General features: G+C 42.9%; 1 protein-coding gene across 7 annotated transcripts; it reads left to right on the top strand.

Moving 5' to 3' along the window:
• Positions 1-3,941: 3,941 nt before the first annotated feature.
• LOC106560426 (terminal uridylyltransferase 4) lies at positions 3,942-23,219 on the top strand. Of its 7 annotated transcripts, none has more exons than XM_014123315.3 (29): positions 3,942-4,023; positions 4,937-5,507; positions 5,686-5,846; positions 7,126-7,254; positions 7,572-7,749; positions 8,025-8,113; positions 9,454-9,505; positions 9,819-9,888; positions 10,149-10,275; positions 10,609-10,728; positions 10,911-11,096; positions 11,444-11,618; positions 12,643-13,190; positions 13,330-13,480; positions 13,680-13,766; positions 13,879-13,982; positions 14,083-14,140; positions 14,268-14,371; positions 14,546-14,749; positions 14,894-14,971; positions 15,140-15,317; positions 15,395-15,442; positions 15,764-15,846; positions 16,076-16,212; positions 16,486-16,640; positions 18,173-18,270; positions 18,497-19,106; positions 19,428-19,604; positions 22,667-23,219. In XM_014123315.3, exons 2-29 carry the CDS (start codon positions 5,012-5,014, stop codon positions 22,753-22,755), a joined length of 4,692 nt encoding a protein of 1,563 aa, XP_013978790.3. In that variant the 5' UTR covers positions 3,942-4,023; positions 4,937-5,011; the 3' UTR covers positions 22,756-23,219. The 7 variants fall into 7 exon arrangements, 6 of the variants coding, with proteins under 6 accessions (XP_013978790.3, XP_013978791.3, XP_013978792.3 ...); XR_001318602.3 differs by having other exon boundaries at positions 4,009-4,180; positions 18,497-18,643; XM_014123316.3 differs by having other exon boundaries at positions 4,009-4,180; positions 7,126-7,242.
• Positions 23,220-24,630: the final 1,411 nt, after the last annotated feature.

Raw genomic sequence — 24,630 nt, 5'->3', positions numbered from 1 at the left:
GTACAATGTTTTCATAATAACGTCATCTCTTAACCTTTAATAACAATACAAAAGTTACAAACATTTTCATATTCCACCTCTCGTCATGACCACCATTGTGGCTGACGGAAACCATTGTTCCAAAGTCCCTTTATTGCATGTTTAATGTTCTGAGGCCAGTTCTCCATTGTGAGGACAAAGGAATTTCTCTGTGGCCTAAGGTTTATTATGGGCGTGAGGGGTCATAAAACCCCCACATCTTCAGACCCCTAGATCTCTCCTCTGTTGGGGGTTTGGGAGATAATCTGTAGGGTGGTGGTCTCCTGTACCCTGACCTGATCAGGACAGTCATGACACTGTCATCGACTATACTTTGAAGAATCTCAAATATAAAATATATTTTGATTTGTTTAACACTTTTTTAGTTACTACATGATTCCATATGTGTTATTTCATAGTTTTGATGTATTCACTATTTTTCTATAATGTAGAAAATAGTCAAAACTAAATAAAAAACCTGGAATGAGTAGTTGTGTTCAGACCTTTGGATATTACTGTCTTTTTTTTAAATATATATATATTTGCAAACATTTCCAAAAACTTTTTTTCGCTTTGTCATTATGGATTTTGTGTGTAGATGTCTGAGGATTGTTTTTTATTTCATCAATTTTAGAATAAGTCTGTAAATTAATAAAATGTGGAAAAAGTCAAGGGTTACTTTCTGAAGGCACTGTATTTGCCATATCTTCAATTTAAGCCTACTAGAAAGTGTGTGCCCTTAGTCCTGGAGGGAAGCAAAAGTTATTCCCCAACTTAAGAATAGTAAATCCCCCTTTACTGGTTCAAATACCCGACCCATTTTACCAACCCTGAGTAAACTTTTGGAAAAACCTGGGTTTGACCAGATACGATGCTCTTTTACAGTAAACAAATTGACAGCAGACTTTCAGCACACCTATTGGGGCGGCAGGTAGCCTAGTGGTTAGAGCGTTGGGCCAGTAACCGAAAGGTTGCTAGATCGAAATCCCGAGCTGACAAGGTATAAAAATCTGTTGTTCTACCCCTGAACAAGGCAGTAGAACACCCCCAGTTCCTAGGCTGTCATTGTAAATAAGAATTTGTTCTCAACTGACTTGCCTAGTTAAAAATAGGGAAGGACATTCAACAACTGATGAATGGCTAAACGAAATTGAGGATAAAAAGATTGTGGGGGCTGTTTCGTTAGACTTCAGTGTGGCTTTTGACATTATTGATCAGTCTGTTGCTGGAAAAACATATGTTATGGCTTTACACCCCCTGCTATATTGTGGATAAAGAGTTACCTGTCTAACAGAATACAGAGGGTGTTCTTTAATGGAGGCTCTCCAACAGAATCCAGGTAGAATCAAGAATTCCACAGGGCAGCTGTCGCTTACTTTTTTCAATCTTTACTAATGACTTTGAGTAAAGTGTCTATGTATGCGGATGACTCAACACTATACATGTCAGCTACCACAGCGACTGAAACGACAGCAACTCTTAACAAAGAGCTGCAGTTAGTTTCAGAATGGGTGGCAAGGAACAAGTTATTCTTAAATATTTTTTAAAAAGCATTGTATTTGGAACAAATTATTCACTAAACCCTAAACCTCAACTAAATATTGTAATGAATTATGTGGAAATTGAGCAAGTTGAGGTGACTAAACTGCTTGGAGTAAACCTCGATTGTAAATTGTCATGGTCAAGACATATTGATAGAACAGTAGGTAGAATGGGGAGAAGTCTGTCTATAATAAAGCGCTGCTCTGCATTCTTAACAACACTATCAACAAGGCAGGTCCTACAGGCCCTAGTTTTGTCACACCTGGACTACTTTTCAGTCGTGTGGTCAGGTGCCACAAAGAGGGACTTATGAAAATTGCAATTGGCGCAGAACAGGGCAGCACGGCTTGCCTTTTGATGGAAAGATAGAACTAACAATAATAATATGCATGTCAATCTCTCCTGAATCAAAGTGGAGGAGAGATTGACTTCATCACTAATTGTATTTGTGAGAGGTATTGAATGTTGAATGCACCGAGTTGTCTGTTTGAACTACTAGCACACAGATCAGACACCCCAGCTTCCAATTGGTTGGAGCAAGATGGAACTGGGCCAACATTCTGCTGATTTTCTGATCAAAGAAAAGCCTAATCTCAATACAGCTTTCTGTTCCCAAAACTAAAATCTGTTACGAACAGAGTGCACAACATTTTGTAGATATGGCCTTTTGCCAAAGTGTTATTTCCAAGTTCTAGAGCGAATTGAGTTATTGCACACGTGCACTTCACAGAGAAGTCATCCCCTAACAGAAATATGCAACATGCTAGAACACAACAACAGGATCTGCCCACCTCCTTGCTTGTTCTGCCCACTATGCTTCATTTGCTCCCATTGAAAATGACACAGATGCACTATCTTGGGTTAGTTATAAATAAAACGGTAATAAATAATGCACTGTGCCATATTGTGATGTAAATGGTCATACAATCTACTGGTGCTTGAAAATAAATAAAAACAAGTTGCTGATATTATGTTTCAATTTTGTAATTGTCATTTTTGTTGTTGTCCCACTTTACCAACCATAGCTAGCTAAAGATAGCATGGAGTACCTAAAGTGGGACAGATCCCATTTATAGGGACCCCTTGTACTTAGGTTAGGCAGGGCTCTGGTTCTTGTAGTACCGTTATCCTGTTTAATTTATATATATATATTCCATTTCTGTCTTCTACCTCTTTCGACATCTATCCAACATATTAGTCCTACACATGATACATTTCTGAAATCCTCAAGATGATAATTGTCAGTATAGTGGAGGTGAGGAATAGAGTCAAGCGCAGGACACCGAACTGAGTAAAATAACGTAATTTACTCTAGAAAAACTCATCAGTCAAAATCCACACAGGGATGAACAATATTGACAAGACACAACTAACCCGACAAACAGGAAAACAATAACGCAAAAAACATCATGAGAACCACAGGGTTTAAATAGGGAAATAATCATAATGAGATGTGAACAATCAAGACATAACAAATGGACAAAGAAACATGGATCGGTGGTGGCCTCTTTATTGCCTCACCCCCCTTATCCTACCTCATTTGCACACACTGTATATAGACTTTCTCTATTGTATTATTGACTGTATGTTTGTTTTATTTATTCAATGTGTAACTCTGTGTTGTTGTTTGTGTCGCACTGCTTTGCTTTATCTTGGCCAGGTCGCAGTTGTAAATGAGAACTTGTTCTCAACTAGCCTATCTGGTTAAATAAAGGTGAAATAAAAATAAAATAAAAATAAACTATTAGGACTATGATAATTGTGTCCCAGTTGATCTAACCTGCTGTCCCAGTTTACCAAATGTGAACAGAAAATATGGGTTTGGTTGTGTACACAAATGTGTGTCATGCCTCCTGCGAATATCATATCAACATGTGTTCATTTTTTGTGTGATTAGGAAACATCTTGAGCATTTCAGAAATGTATCAGGTGTTGCGCTAATATAATATATAATGGAAAAGCAAAACGTGTCTCCCTTTTACTGAATTCACCCTGCTTTTGTATTTTTGGGCTTTGGCTATTTTCTATCAATAAGACTTTCATGAATACAACCCACTTTAAATGGACCCCATCCCTCCAAATCCCTCAAAATATTTCTGTATTTTTTGGCAATTTTCTATGAATTTTAATTTACTTTACATTAAAAATACTTCCTTAAAATGTCAATGGCTTTCATCCCATAATACTTTCATGAATACAACCAGAGAGGAAGGGGCAGATAAATATAGATATTCATGGCATGAGGCTGGCAGCATACCATCTATCTCCGTGGATTACTGGCGGTTGACGACAACCCTCATCGAATATTCAAAAATGTATTAAAATAATTAGATGTATGCACCAATCCAAAGAAAGATAGGCGGGAGGAAGACAGCCCGCGGTGCCGACTCCCATTGTTAGGGCGGAGGGACAAGTTTCTTGTCAGTATATACATATTCTTTGATACACCTACATTCAATAAAGGTACCCACAATGCCCTATGCAAGAATTAACATGGCGTCTATGGTGCTGTTTTGATCATACCGCAATGGTTTTGATCCGTGAATGAAAACAACAAAATACTGAGCAGGAAGATTAACAGAAATTAGACGTATTTTAGAGCTAAAATCTGCATATTACAGTAAGGCATTGTATATTGTTTTTCATGTTCTGGCGCTTTTGTCGTGTGTCAGTTTTATAGGGTCGGGTGGCTAGTCAAACACTTGTCTATAGAAAGGCTTACCAGCCGCTGGCCAGCTAGCGGATAGATGGTTAACTTGCTAGCTAACAAGCTAGCCATTTATCAGGTACTTCGATTTACGAGTTGGCTAGTTAGCTACCGTTAGCAAATAAAAAACATTTGTCAGGTAGCTAGCAAGTCTGCTCGAGCTGCACGGTATTTATTTGTCTAGCTGTTATTTTAAATGTCACTTTCCCCGTTTGTTTGCATTTGCAGGGTGTCTCGCTATGCGAGAAGGCCCTTGCAGGATATTGTGGGTTGGTTTCGTTTCATAACAAACACAAGTGCTTCAGCCTAGGTTTTTCTCAGCTAGCCAACTAGCCACTCTCTTCGTTATATCGTAATAATGTATATTTGCAATAAAATTAGCAAGTTATATTACTACCCTTTATGCATTGGTCTAACTACTGTAACCATATATGTTCCTAACTAGGATGTAGTTGTTTTGATCAGGCCTTTGGGGCTTCATTGCAAGCTAAATGTTTTGCCACTGGCTACTTTCTCAGTTCTTCCTAGCAGATGTACAATTAGTTCAATATGCTATGTTTTGATAGTATTAAGTGTCTATGAATAGTTTAGGCTATTGTTCTTTTAAGATCAATGTAGGTAATGCCAAAAATGTATGACTTTCATCTCTTCCGATTTTCATTGGACTAGCTGCCTCCCCATCCTCAATACAGAGTAGTAGTTAGTTTTCTTCAGCCCGGGTGAGGGAGAGGACTGGATCGAGGCATGGAGGAATCAAAAAGCCCCCTAAAATTAATCAAGCCCTCTCGCAATGAGGCCAGGGGAGCCACAGCTCCATCCTCCACCAGCTCCAGGTCCCTGAAAGAGGCTCCAGCGACACAGAGAGAGGGGCCTGGCCCCAAGCCTGCCACTGCCTGCCGGAGCAAGGAGAACATCACCACAGCCAGGGAGGACCATAAGGACCAAGGCAGTAACCGTGGGACAGGCAGAGCCTCCACTGCCAGCCCTCAGGACCCAGGGAAGCCTCGCAGGCTGACTGGAAGGACCAGCTCTGGGGAGAGGAGGAAGGGGATGGTGGGACTGGGAGGCCAGCAGCAGGCTGGGCAGGGGGGTGACGCTAGGGCCATGGTGGCTACAGGCGGGAGCCCGGCTGGTGGAGGGAGAGACACAGGGGCAGGTACGGTGGCCACCTCATCTGACGATGTCCTTACTGCACAGACCAAGACCCCCAAGATGGGGCCGTTGAAGGAGAAGTCACCTGGTGCGTTATTCTATTCTTTAGCTACATAGCTGTTTAATGTTTGAGCCATTTGCCGCTACAATATGTCTGTGTTAGAGACCTGTTGCTGTTTTTTTTTTTGTCATATAAACACTTCCTGGTCATAACATTTATCTACATGCTGACTATAAGTGAAGAGTTGGTTTGTCTGTGTTTGCAGGCGTGAAGGCCGGTGCTGTGTTGGAGACAGGGCAATCTGCTGTGGAGGGGTCAGGGGTCAATGAGGAGGGTCATGGGAGGAACATGACCTCTGAGCAGAAGCTGGGTCTCAGACAGGCTGAGGATCGCCTTTACAGAGACTACATACACAGACTGGTCAAGGTGAAGCGAGAAAATAAGTTACTTCAGTTTGTTTATCAGTTGTCTGTATTTACAGTGCCTTCAGAAAGTATTCACACCCCTTAACTTTTTCCACATTTTGTTACATATTGGGATTAAAATTGATTTAATTGTCTTTTTTTGTCAATGAGGTACACAAAATACTCATGTCAAAGTGGAAGAAAAAATGTGAACATTTCTTAAAGATAAATAAATGCTAATAATCTGTGATTAGGTAAGTATTGAACCCCCTGAGTCAATACATGTTGGAATCACCTTTGACAGTGATTACAGCTGAGAGTCTTTCTGGTTAAGTCTCTAAGAGCTTCACACACCTGTCGAGTTGGTTGTTGATCATTGCTAGAAAGCCATTTTAGCCTTGCCATAGATTTTCAAGCAGATGTAATTCAAAACTGTAACTAGGCCACTCAGGAACATTCACTGTCATCTTTTTGTAAGCTTAGCAACTCCAATATATTTGGCCTTGAGTTTTCAGTTATTATCCTGCTGAAAGGTGAATTTGTCTGCTAGTGTCTGTTGGAAAGCTGACTGACCCATGTTTTCCTCTAGGATTTTGCCTGTGCTTAGCTCTTCTATTGATTTGTATCCTAAAAGAAACCCCCTAGTCCTTGCAGGTGGCAAGCATATCCATAATGTGATGTAGCCACCACCATTCTTGAAAATATGAAGAGTGGTACTCGGTGATATGTTGGATTTTCCCCAAACATAATGCTTTGTATTCAGGACAAAAAGTTTGCAGTGTAACTTTAGTGCCATATTGCAAACAGGATGCATGTTTTGGAATATTTTTCTCATTCTTTTCATACTTATTGAGTCAAGACATTTCAGCTTTGAGTTTTTTATTCATTTGTAAACAGTTCTTTGAAAAAAATCCACTTTGATTATTGTGGGATGTTGTGTGTAGATAGGTGGCACAAAATCTCAATTTAATCAATTTTAAATTCTGATTATAATGCAACAAAATGTGGAAAAAGTCAAGGTGGCAATACTTCCTGAAGCCATTGTATTGTCTGTAACAGTTGACTGGAATTTGTGGACACAATTTTACATTTTAAGGCAACTTCTTAGGTCAGATGTCTTATCAACTTGTTGTTCGTTGCTGAGAACCCTCCACCAGGAAAAACAATAACAATGTTAATAGTCAACAGTTCAACACATCGCTGAGGGGTTTAAAAAATGTGCATGTGTGTACAGTGAGGGGCACTATCAGTAGCTGGTCTCTCACATATATAATTGGTTTCACTGCTTCCTGTCTCTACAGCCGTCTCCAGAGTACCCTAACTTCCAGTACCTATGCAAGCTATGTTCAATACACATAGAGAACGTACAGGGGGCACACAAACACATCAAGGAAAAGAGACACAAGAAGAACATCATGGTGAGAGAAAAAGTTAGCAACTTTTATTTATTTTGTCATAATTGTCATGTTCTCCAACAACTGATGTGTACTGTGACTTGAAAGAAAATCCTAGGCTGTTATTTCCATCTTTGTTATTTCAGAAGTGGAAATGGTTAATTGAGGTGGAGCTTATTGGTGTATCTGTATGCGTTCTTACTATTTTGCTGCTTCCTTAGCCTACGTCGGCCATTTTGTATCTCCCCCAAACTCCAAATTCTGTCCACATTCTCTCCAATCGATTAGACAGTGCCATTAGAGGGGATTTGGATTCACCCTTCCTTTGTCCCTCTCCCCTGTGTTGTGTTTAGGAGAAGCAGGAGGAGAATGAGCTGCGTGCTCTGCCTGCCCCCTCCCCAGCCCAGCTCAGAGCCGTGGACGCAGCCGTCCTTCAGGTCACCCAACAACATGGCATCTCTGACCAGGACTTCCTGATGCGAAAGGAAGTGGTCACCAGGATGGAGATCATCATCCAGCAGCACCTCTCAGGTAACCAAGTATTTCTATCCTCCTGTCTTCTTCCTGTCATCTAGACTGTTCATCTGCCATGTCTAGATGGTTGAAAGTATCTTATTGTAAGTATAGGCTTACAGGAGTGGCAAAGGTTCCCAGGGTGGCAATAAACAAATATAATGCAATAGTAGGGAAATGGTATGAATGAAATCCTGTTGAATGTATGGCATGAATAGAATACTGTTTGATGTATGGTATCAATAGATCCCTGGATAATGAATGGCTTTTGTTGGTGTTTTTTTTTTCTTCAGTTTGCGCCCTCCGCCTGTACGGCTCCTGTCTCACCCGATTTGCCTTCAAGACAAGTGACATCAACATTGACGTCACCTACCCCTCCACTGTAAGTCTTGACTGTTTCTTAACAACTCACTAATGCAAATTATAATTACGCAATTGCCAGTTTATTTGCTACACCACCCTGTTCACGAAAATGGTTCGCTCCTACAGACAGTGAGTCACGTGGCCTTGGCTTGCTATATAAAGCAGGCAGACAGGCATCCAGTTACTGTTCGATTGAACATTAGTGGGCAAAACAAGTGACCTTTGAGTGTGCCATGATCATCTGTGCCAGGCGTGCCGGTTCCAGTGTCTCAAATGTCTTCCTGGGCTTTTCACGCATGACAGTGTCTAGGGTTTACCGAGAATGGTGCGACAAACAAAAAACATCCCGTCAGTAGCAGTCTTGTGGGTGAAAACAGCTTGTTGATGAGAGGTCAAAGGAGAATCATGCAAGGTAACAGTCGGGCCACAAATGGCGCAGAACGGCATCTCAGAATGCACAACTCGTCGGTCCTGGTCAGGGATGGGCTATTGCAGCAGACGACCACACCGGGTTCCACTCCTATCAGCTTAAAAACAAGAAGAAGCGGCTCCAGAGGGCACACAATCACCAACACTGGACAATTGAGGACTGGAGAAACAGTGCCTTGTCTGACGAATCCCGGTTCCTGAGTCAGGATTTGGCGAAATCAACATGAGACCATGACCCCATCCTGCCTGGTGTTAATGGTACAGGCTGGTGGCGGTGCTGTAATGGTGTGGGGAATGTTTTATTTTTTTTATTTTTTTCCTGACACACGTTAGGTCCCTTGATAACAATTGAGCAACGATTCAATGGCCTGAAGAATTCAGGCTGTTCTGGAAGCAAAGGTGTGTCTGACCCAGACCTAGATGGATGTACCTAATAAATTGGCCGCTGAGTGTAAATGCGAAGTGTGCAGGTGTTAAATGCAATGTGGGTGCAAGTCAAATGATTGTAAGATCAGTGGTAATCAACGTAGGAAACAGGAAGCAGGTTATTCAAGACTATTGGGACACAGCCTTGATTTGCATTATCGCCTTATTGTCAGTCTGTATCAGATGATCTCTGATCGCTTTCACCTTGATTGTCTTGGATAGGATTTAACTGATTGGGTATATTTATCAGTTGGAGGGATCCAAGAACCTGTGAATGATTGGACTCCTAGACAGGACACTAAAACAGGACTCAAATTAACAGTGGACTGAATGTTATTTGCCGCCACTCCTGTTAGGTCTTTGGGTTCTAGGTTGGGGTCACAGTAAAAGCACTTTGACTACTGCTGATGTATAAACTGCTTTATGAAGACATTTGATTGAATTTAATGACAAATGTTGATGCCTTGCCTCTTAATAATAAATGTAATGTTTTTGTCTCTCCAGATGACTCAACCAGATGTGCTGATACAAGTACTGGAAATCGTGAAGAACAGTGGTGTGTTAAACAGCCCTACACACACACACACACACACACACACACACAGTGTTGAGAGAGACTGTAAATTCAGCATAAGAAGTTATTTGTTAGCTTGGAGAGCTCATATTAACCACCTCGAATGAAGGTTATGAGAAAATAAAATGAATAGAACTCTGAACTAATGCACAGTAGTTTTAATACAACCCCCTTTGGTAAATTAGATTTGTTTAATATTTTTCAGGCAGTAAACTATGTAAATTGGTTAGCCAGCCAGGAGATAGTTGTGTTGGGTTTGGGAGCAGTCAAAGAATGTTGGCCTTTCTTTTCCCAGCTCAATATTCTGAGGTTGAGTCTGACTTTCACGCCAAAGTTCCGGTAGTGTTTTGCAGAGATGTCAACAGGTCAGTGGAAGGTCAATTCTGTTTTCTATGAGCTCTACTGTTATCCATTTACAACTTACTTTTTTGAAATATCCTCTGAGTTAGTGGTTCCTGGGTGTATTTTTAATTCCTGGGCACAGCGTAGCAAAACATTTTGCAACAAAATAAAAATGAGAGTTCGTTATTGGACAAGTTCAGGTAACCCATCTCTGCTTCAGTCCGTTTTCTTCCGTTTGGTGCATAATGAATACAACCCTGATCAGTGTGTTGTATCTCCACAGTGGGTTGATGTGCAAGGTGAGTGCAGGTAATGATGTGGCCTGCCTCACCACCAACCACCTGGCTGCCCTAGCTAGACTGGAACCCAGACTGGTGCCTCTGGTCCTGGCCTTCCGCCTCTGGGCTAAGGTAAGGCTGGTCTGGGGAAAATAGTATTTTATGGATACCAGCATATGATGTAAATAGCATCTGTCTAGTTGACACTAGTGCTTTTAGTGGAAATAGCAAATGTAACTAAATGTTTTGGCCTTTGATGACTAAACCATACCAATGTTTTCTTCAGCATTTATGAGTAGAGTGGATTTCATTGTAAATTATATGGTTGCTTTACCTAGCTTAGCATATTGTCGCTTTAGTGGTTTTGATGACAACGACAGCCCCTGACCAGAGAGAATGTGTTCTTAATGACTTACCTCATTTAAATAAAGACTATATTGTTTGTGTGCTTGTTTGTCCCTGTAGTTGTGCCATATTGACTGCCAGGCAGAAGGGGGAATCCCGTCCTACTCCTTCTCCCTCATGGTCATCTTCTTCCTCCAACAACGCAGAGAGCCCATCCTTCCTGTCTACTTCGGCTACTGGGTAGGTGACACCACACAAAGGTTGATATTTTATTAAAATAGTCACCACTATTGCTGCACATATTTGAACTGATTCATTTTCTTTCAGGTCATAATATTTTTTTTGCTTTTGTTTAAGATGTTTTTACTGTGCTTGTTGCTGTTTTTGTTAATGCTGTTTATAACTTACGTGGTTGAATTCAGATCGAAGGCTTTGATGTGAAGGCTGTGGATGAGTACCATCTGACGGGGATAGAGATGGATATATTTGTGGGATGGGAGCACCGGCCCCCCAGTACAGAGGGACGGGGGGATGGCAGGGGGGAAGGAGGGAAGACCAAGCCTGAGCAGAAGAAACCTGCTGTGAAGAACCAGCATGCAGAGGGAATGGTGAGTACTCTAGACAAGGCTTTCATTTTCTTTTTCAAATAGTTTTTTAATTCAAGAAATGATATGACTGCACATTGTAATATGTTTATATTCTGCAGTGGTAAAAGCAGAGTTCTTCAAAGGATTGAGTGTATCCCCTTTTCTCAGAAGTGCTACAAAGCATTGTATTGGTGTGTTAGCTAGACTGATTACTCACCATATTTCTTACCAGTCCATTTCCTTTTTTATCCATGCCACCTATGGCGTTCAGAGTGCCTCTGTTATTCTTTGTGGCTACTGTCCATGTAGTCTTAGGCTTAGTTCATATGTCCCATCTCACTCTGTGTTCTCGCTCTGCTCCCTCTCAGACGCGCCTGGCCCTGGACCTGGGTAAAGGGGTGTCCCTGGGCCAGCTGTGGCTGGAGCTGCTTCGGTTCTACACTCTGGAGTTCGCCCTGGAGGAACGCATCATCAGCATCCGCCTCAAAGAGCTCCTCTCCAGAGAGATGAAGAACTGGCCCCGACGACGGCTGGCCATCGAGGGTAAGACTGCGGGAGGGTAAGACTGCGGGAGAGAGACCACTAAACAGACAGGTTGGTCATCGAGGGTAAGATTGAGGGGAGAGAGACCACTAAACAGACAGGTTGGTCATCGAGGGTAAGACTGAGGGGAGAGAGACCACTAAAACAGACAGGTTGGCCATCGAGGGTAAGACTGAGGGGAGAGAGACCGCTAAACAGACAGGTTGGCCATCGAGGGTAAGACTGAGGGGAGAGAGACCGCTAAACAGACAGGTTGGCCATCGAGGGAGAGACTACTGAACAGACCGGCTGGGGAGGGAGACGGACCACTGAACAGACAGGCTGGCCATCAACGGTAAGACAAAGGGAGAGAGACCACTGAACAGGGTATTCAGAGTTGAAACGTTCAGAATGTTGCAGATAGAAATGTAATGAATAGAGCTGACATGATCCCCCATGGAAATAAGAATTAATAGAAGGGTCGTCCCCATTCAAGTCAATTATGGCATAATGGGTGGACCGGCGACCATTGTGAGTGTACCCATAGGCGCAAAGCAGGAAAGTGTACCTATCAATTTGTACTGGGATTTGTTGATTCAACTCAAATGTCATTACAAAAAATACATACCATTGCATGAACCACATCAGTTAACATCATTTGAATGAACATTCTACTTTACAATGGAAATGATTACCTCACAATACCAGACAGCCATTGTGAGTGTACCCATGAGTTTACCAGTTAAATTGCCAGGGATAGAGGTTCCAAGCCCTTTCTGTTCATTCTTATTTCTGTGTGACCCCCCCCCCCACACACAATTCTAAATAGCAGACAGTCAGATTTGTTTTCTATGTGACTAGCTCCCTTCGATCGTTACCGCTTTTTGTCCTTTCTACTTGTTTCCCTCAATGAGAGTGCTGACTTACTAGGTGTGAATAGCTTAAAGTAATGTGGTGGAAAGGTCAGAAGGGACTTTTTTTCCGTCAGTTTCTACACACCACTGCTCTATCACCTTTAAAGTTATCCTCCTCCATTTCTTCTCAGATCCGTTTGCCCTGAAGAGGAATGTTGCCCGCAGCCTGAACAGTCAGATGGTCTTTGAGTATGTCCAGGAGCGCTTTCGTACTGCCTACAAATACTTTGCCTGCCCGCAGAGCAAGGACAGGGACACAGGAGGGCGCCAGAGAGGCAAGAAGACATGCAAACATGGCGACATGAAACCAGAGGAAGGAGATGGAGAAGAGGTGGCTGAGAAGAGTGGAGGTGGAGAGCACAATGGGAAGGAAGGGAACAGTCTGAGCTCTGAGACAGGACAGAAGGAGGAGGGTGAAAGTGATGAAGAGGATGGAGCAGAGCGGGCATTAAACGCTGGCCTTATGGACTTGGTCCTCAGTGAGGGGGACAGTTCTACAGATGGAACTGGAGCTGAGCCTGGCACTACCCTGGAGCATTCCTCCGCCTCCCCCTCGCCCCAGAACGGCCTGCTGGACAGTGAGGAAGAGGAAGCTAAGCATGTGTCTGAGAAGCAGGGACATATTGCACCAGAGGACCTGCATTATATATTTGACAGGATGATCTTCACAGGAGGAAAGGTACCTGTACAAAATGCTTTTTTGATTGTTTTGAATTGGATAACGAAAATTCTAGACTTGCTTTGACAGACGTTTAGTGTAAGTTCCAGAATTAAGTTCACAGGATTTGCTTAATTATCTTTATTTTTCTCCCCTGCAGCCTCCTACAGTCGTGTGCAGCATCTGTAAGAGAGATGGGCATCTGAAGGACGATTGTCCTGAGGACTTCAAGAAGATCGAGCTCAAACCGCTGCCTCCCATGACCGACCGCTTCAGAGACATCCTGGATGGCCTTTGTAGACTCTGCTACCGTAAGTCATTTGCTGCTTAACATCATTCTCCTGTCTTGGAAGGAGTTTGTTTGAGTGATTTTGTCCAAGCAGATCTTCTATATTATGGAGCTAAGACATGTCTTGAACACTACACTGGTAAAACCTGTATATATAGACTTCACATGCACAAATAGGAATACTCAAACATGCTAAATATACTTTTTCTGATTGTTTGTAGATGAGCTGTCCCCCTCTCTTGGAGAGCAGCAGAAGAGAGAGCAGGTCATGGGTAGTCTGGAGAGGTTTATACGAAAGGAATACAATGGTACGTACAGAACTGAATTGCATATGTAACAGCAGTTCACAAGAATATGGAACTTACTATTCTGTGTAGTACAACCTCGGTATTATAAAACATCTATGATATCATCCCACAGACAAGGCCCAGCTGTGTTTGTTTGGCTCCTCCAAGAACGGCTTTGGTTTCCGTGACAGTGACCTGGACATCTGCATGACCTTGGAGGGCCACGACACCGGAGAGGTACGTGGGGTGTCCATTTTGAATGTGAAACTCTTTCCCGCAGGTCTTTGTCTCCCCAGTCATTCTGAGATGTATATCTGTCTACCCCTCTACTCAACAGAAGTTGAACTGCAAAGAGATCATCGAAGACCTAGCCAAGGTGCTAAAGAAACATGCAGGTAAGAGGTTCTTTCACAGCACATTACATTGACCCCTTTCAGGATGCGTGGTTTGACTACTTGTTATGAAGGCAGACTGTCATATTTTGTGACTTGGTGATTGATGACCTGTGTTTTCCTCTGTCAGGTCTGAGGAACATCCTGCCTATTACAACAGCCAAAGTGCCTATTGTGAAGTTTGAACACAGACCGAGCGGACTGGAGGCAGACATCAGCCTCTACAATACGCTGGTGAGTAAACGGAGATCATTACTTAACGTTACAGATAGCCATAACAAGGACTGGTAAGGGACAGAGTACTATCATTGGGTAAAATGTCCTTTGTAAGTCAAGCGAAGTTGCTGTGTAATCAGTGATTGTGTACTATACATCTGTATGGATTCATTGGCGTCGGTCCTCTTTCAGGCTCAACACAACACCAGAATGCTGGCTACCTACGCGGCTCTAGACCCTCGCGTGCAGTTCCTGGGATACACCATGAAGGTGTTTGCAAAGCGCTGTGACATAGGTGACGCGTCCAGAGGAAGTCTGTCGTCCTATGCATACATCCTCATGGTGCTCTACTTCCTGCAGCAGAGACAGCCCCCTGTCATCCCTGTTCTCCAAGAGGTACTGTTCACTTACCCTCTGCTAACCCTTGTAACAAGTCCATCCTGTTATAGCCAGTCAGTGTGGATGTAGCTGACACCAACAGAACCCACTCAGTCTTTGTAAAAGCTTTAGGAAATAACCCAATGTCAACCTGTTCCTTAGATCTTTGACGGACATACTGTACCACAGAGGATGGTGGATGGTTGGAATGCCTTCTTCTGTGATGACCTCGAGGAACTGGTGAGTTCAGTCATCAACGCAACTGAATGTAGCAAATCCTACACACACCTGCCTCTCCTAAATGATGAACTTGAATACGCTTGTTGTTTTGCTTACTTGTCGTTGTAGTCTAAAGCATTCTATTAAAGAGTTCTGATAAAGCTCACTGTCCCTTGTCCTCCCTCATAGCGTCGTCATCTGCCAGAGCTGCAGCAAAACCGTGAGTCTGTGGGGGAGCTGTGGCTGGGCCTGCTCAGGTTCTACACCGAGGAGTTTGACTTTAAGGAGCATGTCATTAGCATCCGCCAGAGGAAACGACTCACCACCTTCGAGAAGCAGTGGACCTCCAAGTGCATCGCTATTGAAGGTAGTGAAACTATCCTTCTCACTCACATGGTTGTGATGATGAAAGGACCGATTGATTACTTTTTGTTTGTTCCTTAGATCCCTTTGACTTGAATCACAATCTTGGTGCTGGAGTTTCTCGCAAAAGTAAGTGAACTATGTCTCCTAAGTAGGGTTGCAACATTTCAGGAACTTTCAACAAATCCCTAGTTTTCCCGAAATCCCAGTTGGAGGTTTCCCAGAGTCAGGAGATGATGAGCAGGAAATCTGGAATACTCCATCCAGGATTTCTGGAAAATCACAGAATTTATTGAAAGTTACGAGAGTTTTGCAACCCTACTCCTAAGTTATCCTTATCAGGCCAAGTATGTGTCGTCTACCACAGTACTTCAGTGATTATGGTCTGTACTCTCTGTAGTAGTTCAGTGATCATGGTCCCCAACACACCCCTTCTCTGTCTCTCCTTAGTGACTAACTTCATCATGAAGGCCTTCATCAACGGCAGGAAGCTGTTTGGTACCCCCTTCTACCCCCAGCCTGGCTTGGAGGCGGTACGGCACACACTAGAAACAGGGCTTTATTCAGAGTGCTGATATAGGATCATTTTTGCCTTTTTAAATGATAATGAACAAGAGGGGGACCTGATCCAAGATCTGCACTCTGAGACCTGTTGTAATTATGGGCATTGTTGCCTGGGCTGTACATTGTTGATGTGAAATTATTCCATTTGTCTATAGAAGACCTGTTCTCATGTCTAACATTGATTCTTCTGTGGTGCAGTACTACTTCTTTGACTCCAAGGTGCTAACGGACGGGGAGCTGGCACCTAATGACAGGTGCTGTCGGGTCTGTGGCAAGATCGGCCATTACATGAAGGACTGCCCCAAGAGACGCAGGTACACTGGGAGAGAACATCAGTGAGTTTCTTTCGGGAACTAGTGTGTGAGCGTGTGTGTGACAGACCTGGGTTCAAATACTATTTGAAATAATTCCAGGTGGAAGGGCTTTGCACTTTTGAGACTTTTTGCATTGGTTCTTTTGAAGACGAGCTCAATCAAGCACAGATACAGTATTTGAACTTATTTATAACAGTATTTGAAATGATTTATAATAGGTTCAAATACTATGTCAAGTGGTGGCTGCATGTTTGAGTGAGCTAATCCTCTGCTTCTGTGTGTCTGTCTGAACAGGGGGATGAGGAAGAACGAGAAAGAGGAGGATGTGAAGGAGGGAGACGAACATGAGCCACGGGAGCGTCGCTGTTTCCAGTGTGGTGACATGGGTCACGTACGGAGGGACTGCCAAGAGTACCGTCATCTTAGACAGAGAGCCGCAGGGGGACTAGGTACACACACACACACACACACACCTGATCGGGGGTGTATCCGCTAGGAAGAAAACAGAAATGAAACGGAGGGACCTACCTGAATTTGTCGACTCCTGTTTTCGTTGCCAACACTTTTTCTGTTAGGAGTAAATTGTTTCCGTTTCAAAGGGTTTTGCAACTGTTTGCTACCGTCTTGGTCTAATTACTCCTCTGGGGTGAATTCATTACGTAAACAGTTTACCTTTTGAGAAGCAAACGGATCAAAACAAGAGTTTCATTTGGACAAATTCAGGTAGGAATGTAACGATTCACCGATACGCATCGGTCCCCAATTCAAATGTTTAAGATACAAGTGTATCGGTCTGCGGACCCTAAACCGATCCAAATGTAGCATGCATCTTTCAGATGTAATTTAGGTTGTCATCTGTGCACTGATTTACTGGAATAACAGTAAGCTATCGGAGAGGCAACTGGCTGTAGGCCTACCTGCTGATTGGCGGTTGCAATACAGTTTATTTTGATTGTTCAGGTTCACCATCAGCAGTAGTTTTGCTTTGAACAATCAGTGTATATGGTAATTTTTGGATATATAGGGGAAGTTCATTACTTTATAACGAGGACAGCAATCACTTTTAAAAATGTATTTTTTTTACCCCGTTTGCTCCCCAATTTCGTGGTATCGAATTGGTAGTTAGTCTTGTCTCATCGCTGCAACTCCCGTACGGACTCAGGAGAGGCGAAGGTCGAGAGCCGTGCATCCTCCGAAACACAACCCAACCAAGCTGCACTGCTTCTTGACACATTGACCACCTAACCCAGAAGACAAGGACATCCCTGCCGGGCCAAACCCTCCCCTATCCTGGACGACGCTGGGCCAATTGTGCGCCGCCCCATGGGTCTCCCGGTCGCGGCCGGCTGCGACAGCCTGGACTCGAACCCAGAATCTCTAGTGGCACAGCTAGTACTGCGATGCAGTGTCTTAGACAACTGCTCCACTCGGGAAGCCCAGCAATCACTTTTGCGAGTCGCACTGCATGGCCAAAACTAGAGACGACGAGAAGATCAATCTGTAAAAACAGTCAAACCCATTTGATTTTGAGATGGGAGTGAAATCCAAAGTTGTGCTATATATTCATTGGCTATGTCATAGCTAATTTGTAAATGATAAATATTAAAAGCTCAAACATGAATCTGCAAAAAATAACAAGCTCAGACAGATCCAGCTCCAAGCATCCCAGCTGATGAGCTCCATCACCAGCACATTTTAATTTAGAATGGAAAATGAATGTGTTTGTGCAACAAATGTTAGTGTATCGAATCGTATTGCATTGAACCAAATCGCATCGATTCGTTGTGTAATCAAACCGAATGGCACCGATGGTATCATTTCAAACTAAAACGTATCGTTCCTGTATCGTATAGGAGCCCATGTACAGTATCTAATTGTTGATTTTAAAGCCCTGAGTTTTGTCATGACTACTACCTCCCAGCAGAGGGCAGCAGTGGCTCATTGACTGAGTGATGTAATGGTTGGCTTCCGTTTCCTCCAGTTCCCCACATGGTGCAAGCCATGGTGAGCTCCCAGTCCATCCCCATCCCCCAGCCTCCACAGGACCGCCCCGGACGCACCAGACAACCCTCCGAATGTGTGAGTACAACTGGGCATTGTCTGTCTCTCCCTTAGCCACCCTAACCATGTTCAAACATACTGCTGCAGCTAGCTTCTTTATCTATCAGTACAGACCTCTATGTATGGTGATGCCTTTTAATTGATTTCTCTCTTTCCCTTCCTGTATTTTTCCCTTTCTGTCTTTTCCACTGCATCCTTACCCTGCTGTCTCTTCCCCCCCCCCCCCCCCCCCCCCCCCCCTCAGTCTGATTCCCACCAGACTCCGCCCTACTCCCCCCAGCCCAACCTGTTCTCCCAGGGTTCCAGCCAATCCTCCAGCTCCCCCCAATCCTCCTCCTCCTCCAAGACCTCCGCTGGAGTGGGACCCCCCAAGCAGTCCCAACAACCCCAGGTTCCCCTCTCTCTCTTCGGCTTCCCTCCCTCCCACCCGGGCCAGTACCACCACTCTGCAGCTCTCACTGCTCTGGGACTGCTGCCGTCCCACCACAACCAGCACCAGTCACATCAGTCCCAGGGGCACCAGGTTCATCACCAACACCATCACCCCTCCAACTCCTGGCCCATCCACGGCCCCATCCTCCAGACTTCCAGCGGCCCTGGAGGGCCCTCCCCGCCCGGCCTTAAATTCCCTCTGCGCCAGGCTCCTGGGCCAGGGAACGGGAACACAGGGCCAGGGGGATCTTTGGGGGGTGGCAGCCCTAGCCCTATAAACCTAAACGACCCTAGCATCATCTTCGCCCAGCCGGCGGGGAGGCCCATGGGCCTGGGAGGAGGGCAGGGACGGGACAGGCACTGGCACAACCACCTGGCACAACAGGGGGCAATGGTGGCTAACGGCACTGTGGGCAAGTCAGGTACACACTGGGTGGCTCCGTCTCTTTCTGTCTCTTCTAGTTGTCGGAACAGTCAGTCTTTGTTGGTTTGTCTGACTAACTGGTCAGATTTTGTCCTTGTCTTTAGCAGTAACTGTCTGTTTCCTTGTTAACGGTGCTGATTGTGTGGTCAGGTAAGAGACACCAGTGGTTTTGGGCTACACACTTAATTCACTGTGCGCTTAAACTGGTGCTGGGACAGAAGGATGATATCAAATTATTGTGGTTGGCTGAGTAGTTTCTTGTTTCAATTTTCCAATTATGTTTTGTGGACCAAATTTAAAGACCTCCCTTTCCCTGTAGACCCAGGCTACAAGACCCAGTTTGGGGGGATGAGCCAGCAGGGTTCTAGGACCTGGGAGCACAGCAACGCGGCCCACTACTCCCTGTCCCCGTCCTGGCCTTACCGCATGCCACAGAACTTCATCCAGCAGGGCAACGGGGGCTACCCACAACCCGGCAAGCCCTTCATGTCCCAAGGTAAGAGGCTCTGCGATAGAGAGATGCGAATTAGAGGTCTTCACGGTTTCAACAGACCTGAGATCCGACCCTGGCCCTAAAATCTGACTTTTGTCTCGGATCTGGGTCAAGGTCTGACACAATTGCCACGGGTACCAGGTATGTGCAATTAAAATGTATTACCGATTGGTCCCGATTTGGACCGGTCTTCTGTTAATTAGCCTTGGCTACTGTTGATCATGAAGATTGAGTCCTTTTTCATTGAAGTATAACGAAAGTTAGAGGAGGAAGAGTATAGTGAAAAGAAGTCGACAAGGTGAATGTCCTCAGGGACAAGTTGTGACATTGTAGTTGACAAAGATGAGGAGAATGTTGGCACAGCCAAATGGACTGTGTGCAATTCACTATTCAGGTTTGATGCAATTTTCTACCTTATTTATTTTCGTATTATCAATTGTCTAGTCCATTATTGTTTATTTATTACTATTGTAGGTCTATTTTAATTATCTAAACCAGTTCTTTAAATAGCCAATGCAAAAAGTGTTATATTTTAATTTTTTTGTCAATGAAAACGTATCAATAATTTTGTGCAATGTATTTAGTTTAAGGCTAAAAGTTGGCCTGTTGTAAAAGAAATAGCATTAACCTATTACGTACTGTCATTTGTTGGGTAGGCCTGCGGTAGGCAATCGCCTGTTTAGTATTGAAATTATTGCGGCAATATAATAACCTGTTCGTATTTTCCCGGTGAACAGTGACGTACTTTTGATATTACCCTAATAAAGTTAAGCAACTTTTGTGACGGTTTGGTGTGGTATGCCTATTTGGCGTAGGTACTGCAGACCTATGAAGGCAGTGCACACCAACAGTTGAACTTGAGGTGAGGAAGAATGTTTTATGCCTACCTGAGTTACACCTTTAACCTGTCCATTTTCCCTCAAATGCTTCCGGTGGATCAGCGCTACAATTTACAAAATTACTATTCGAAAACATTGGTAAAATATAATATTGTCATTCAAAGAATTATAGATTAACATCTCGTGAATGCAACCGGCAGATTTGCCAGATTTCAAAATAACTTTACTGGGAAATTACACTTTGCAATAAATGAGGTGCTATGCTCAGAAAAATAGGCTAGGCGATACAGGTTAGCGCCATCTTGGACTCATCTAAAATCAAATATACTATTGTAAATATTCACTTACCTTTGATTATCTTCATCAGAAGGCACTTCCAGGAATCCCAGGTCCACAACAAATGTAGTTTTGTTCAAAAAAGTTAATAATTTATGTCCCAATAGCTCCTTGTTAGCGCGTTCCGAAGGCTACTCAAAATGTAAGTCATTTTGAGTGAAGACATAAGTCTTTAGGGCCTTTCTCAATCAGAACTTCAATAATATTCAAGGTGGACGATTGCATTGTCTTACAAAACGTTTCGGAACGAAAGAGTTCCCACGGGCACGCGCATCATAGTAGTAATGGCCCTCCCTCTATGACAAACTTTCCAGCCCTCTCGTTCGGTCAGTTTTTACGGGAGAAGACTCAAACCACTTTGTAAAGACTGTCGACATCTAGTGGAAGCCTTAGGAAGTGCTAAATGAATCCTAACTCACGGTGTGTTTCATGGGCAAAGGCTTGAAAGTGATTCCACAAATCAGATTTCCACTTCCTGTTAGGATTTGTCTCAGGGTTTTGACTGCCAGATGAGTTCTGTTATACTCAGACACCATTCAAACAGTTTTAGAAACTTCAGTGTTTTCTATCCAAATCTACTAATTATATGCATATTCTCTTTTCTTGGTAAGAGTAGTAACCAGTTTAAATCGGGTAAGTTTTTTTTATCCGGCCGTGAAAATACTGCCCCCTATCCCAAACAGGTTTTAATCTAACAATATAATGCTTATCTTTATAAAACAATATTTGGATTGAAAATGTACGAATTAAGCTACTGCAGTTTTCAGTTTGGCTATTTGTTACAAGTGTATGTGGCGGTTCTAGCTTCTATAGTGCCCTGGGTGAAGCCCCCCCCCCCCCCCCCCCCCCCCCCTCAGCGCACACACCCGGGGGCGCCCCGTGCTGCCGTTGTCACCCATACCTAAATCCGCTACTGATTTTTGTATTGGTCTAACTAAATCTCTTTGCCAAAATTCGTCATCTCTCCCATGTCTTATTCGACTAGTATTTTTGAAAGTCTATGGGTAATAATTCAGCCGTAGTTGTTCTGAAATGTTTGCCTGCCAACATTTTACTCTCTCTGTTTTAATAAAACACACATGCATGAATTATTCATTTTGGTTACCTATCCTGACGTGAAGTTCTATAGAAAGTATTTGACTGATGCGTGTCACAAAGTATTTGACAAGCCACAAAATTAAGGAAATTAGAAGAGGGGGGGGGGTTCTGGCAGGGGGGAGATTTTCGGGCACAACACCGGCATACCTATCTTTTTCTGTCGGGCTAGGCCTAAGCTTGTCTCTTTTAAAAAATATATATATTTTTTTTAAATACGAATATCATGAACTGAACGCCTAGGCCTATAGGCATGCAATGCCCAGATGCATTTATCGCTCAAATTGCTGACAGCTGAACCGTGAGGTAAACAACTTTTGTATTAGCAAAGTATAGTCCATACGCTACACGTCGAAATACAACTAATAGTTTTTTTTAAATAATTTGTTATAGGCAGTTATGGATACGTAACTGTAGTTCATCTGGCCAACATCGCTTGTTTATTGATGGCGTTGGCAGCGCCCGGTTGGATATTTTAAATTGTTTTCTTTTAGAATCCGAACGGGTCTCTCAGAACCTGAACCAGCATGGGTCTGTTTGGGTCAGTTTACCACTGTCCTTTTCGGAACGGGTCGGACTGTCTTCGAGTCCATTCAGAACGGGTGTCCATTTAAAAAATACAATTAATTATTGCATATCTGGTGGGGTGGGAAAGCCACGGATCCACCTCTCATTTAGTATAATTTGTAATACTTCATTGATTGGTCTACTCTAAATAATTCTCCCCTTCGATCTTACGAAAATGCCCCTACTGTAGTTAACTTTACTTCTTTCTTTGTCTTGGCCCCGCCCCAGGTTCTGTGGTGCACCCCAATCAGCATTTCCCGCTCCTCCCCCATGGACGACATCACGTCAACCTCAACTACATCCAGCAGAAGAAATGAATTGTGAACTCTGCTCCCATAGCATCTTCTTTCATTTAGGCGTTATGGTCCTTCACCCTGACAAAACAAAAACTATATAATCTTAACTTTGCATCATCTGGTCAAAACTTTTTTAAATGAATTTTATCATTTTTGTACAGTTTTTACGTGTTTTGTCTCATTACATTGATTTGTGATACAAATGTCAAATATTTTAATACCCCCATTTCTGAAGGGGTCCAAAAAGCGTTTTTATTTTGTGTAAAGTAAGGAGGTAAAAATGATCCTTTATTTTTATTAGCTGTGTTCATACTTTGCTTGCTTAAGGATAAAAGCTTTGAATAGACTTTTGTTCAAACAAAAAACAACATTTGAACATGCCCAATCCTATCAGATAATTATGTAGAGCCAAAAAGACCTATAGTAAGGGAAAAAAAATAAGAGAAAAAAACAAAGCCATAAAAAATAAATAAAGTTAAAGCAAACATTTGGTTTTTGGTGACATTATTTGTTGACGGCAGGCAAATTCGGTCAGTTTCCTAGGCATCTTAAGTCTATTCCTGTTCTAAAAGTATTTCTAATAGAGATTATTAATTTTTATTTTTTTTAATTGCATGCCCTGATATAGCCTGGTCAGGACCGCAAACCATGGTCGCTCTACATACAATTCAGTATAGTATCAATACACATAATTTATGATCGGTGAGTTTTATGATTTTACTCATGATATGTGTACAGATGTTTACAATCCAGCATTAGTAATAATGGTCAGAACTGCAGTTGCTCTACTACTAGAGAATGAGTTTAATCAGCAGGACATAGACTCTATCGACTTTTATAGCAAAGTCACTACTATTATTATTCATATTGTTCGTTGATAGTAAACTTTACTTTGGTTCACGGATTTCTGTTATTACATAATGGGTAGTGGTTGTGTCACCAAAGTGAACCTTTTCCTAGAAAAGCCCCTGTGGTGTATTTACTCAGAACCAAACTGGCCTTAATGCCAGAGGGATCAGCGGAACTTTTCCAGTAAGGAACTCTTGTTTTCTTTGCAAACGTTTTGCAACAGTTTCCTATGGTGTGCACTAATGAATACACCCCTGGCATGTGTTTTTTCTCAATGTTCAATAGCAGGAGCTGTCACACCAGTCTAGCAGTATAAACAAGCTCTTGTAGTATATTGTCCTGCACTGATGGAAACACTCTGAACTGAGCTTGGGCTCTCCCTCCTTTGCCCAGCCCAGAGCTCTTGTATTGAAAGGAAGGAAGTAGAAGTAGTCTGTACAGTCAGCTAGGATTTCTCCTATTAGCCTCAGGAAATAATAACCACCTATATGTAACTGCCAATTTAGTGTTCGTTCCCTTCCATACGTTTGTAGGGTTCCATTGTTTGATTTAGCCTACCTTTATTTATTTCCTCTAAACACTCACATCCTTGTGGGAGGGTCAAGTAATAGTGGATACAAATACAAATTGTAATAAAAATGAATCGGGACATGTAGGCTTATTTAATAATTATAGAGCTTAAACTATTACTTTGAACTTGCATGGCACAAGACTTGGAACTTGAAATCACACAGTTGTATGATCAGTGTGGGCAATTAAGGTATTTTTATTGTAACACGTGTAATTTAGGCAGCAGCACCAAACATCGCCATACTGCATAAATTAAACTTGCTATAGTGCTTATGTACTGCAATGCATACTTTGACTACATGCAGAAGACCCAATGTCAGTTTGAATGCACTATGGGATATGCAAAACACGAATTTTCAATTTACACTAGTGTAATACTTTATTTATTTCACCTTTTATTTAACCAGGTAGGCCAGTTGAGAACAAGTTCTCATTTACAACTGCGACCTGGCCAAGATAAAGCAATGCAGTGCGACA

Source organism: Salmo salar, chromosome 10 (genome assembly GCF_965601325.2).
Source record: "Salmo salar chromosome 10, fSalSal1, whole genome shotgun sequence".
Taxonomy (NCBI): domain Eukaryota; kingdom Metazoa; phylum Chordata; class Actinopteri; order Salmoniformes; family Salmonidae; genus Salmo; species Salmo salar.
Note: the sequence above shows the minus strand (reverse complement) of the source record. Positions and strands in the feature narration are given on the sequence as shown.

Bases quoted from the DNA above. Each gene is read 5' to 3' on its own strand.
- LOC106560426 (XM_014123315.3), top strand. From the start codon at position 5,012: ATGGAGGAATCAAAAAGCCCCCTAAAATTAATCAAGCCCTCTCGCAAT. The intron at 8,114-9,453 runs GTAAGTCTTGAC...TTGTCTCTCCAG, and splicing joins ACGTCACCTACCCCTCCACT to ATGACTCAACCAGATGTGCT. The intron at 19,107-19,427 runs GTACACACTGGG...CTTTCCCTGTAG, and splicing joins CGGCACTGTGGGCAAGTCAG to ACCCAGGCTACAAGACCCAG.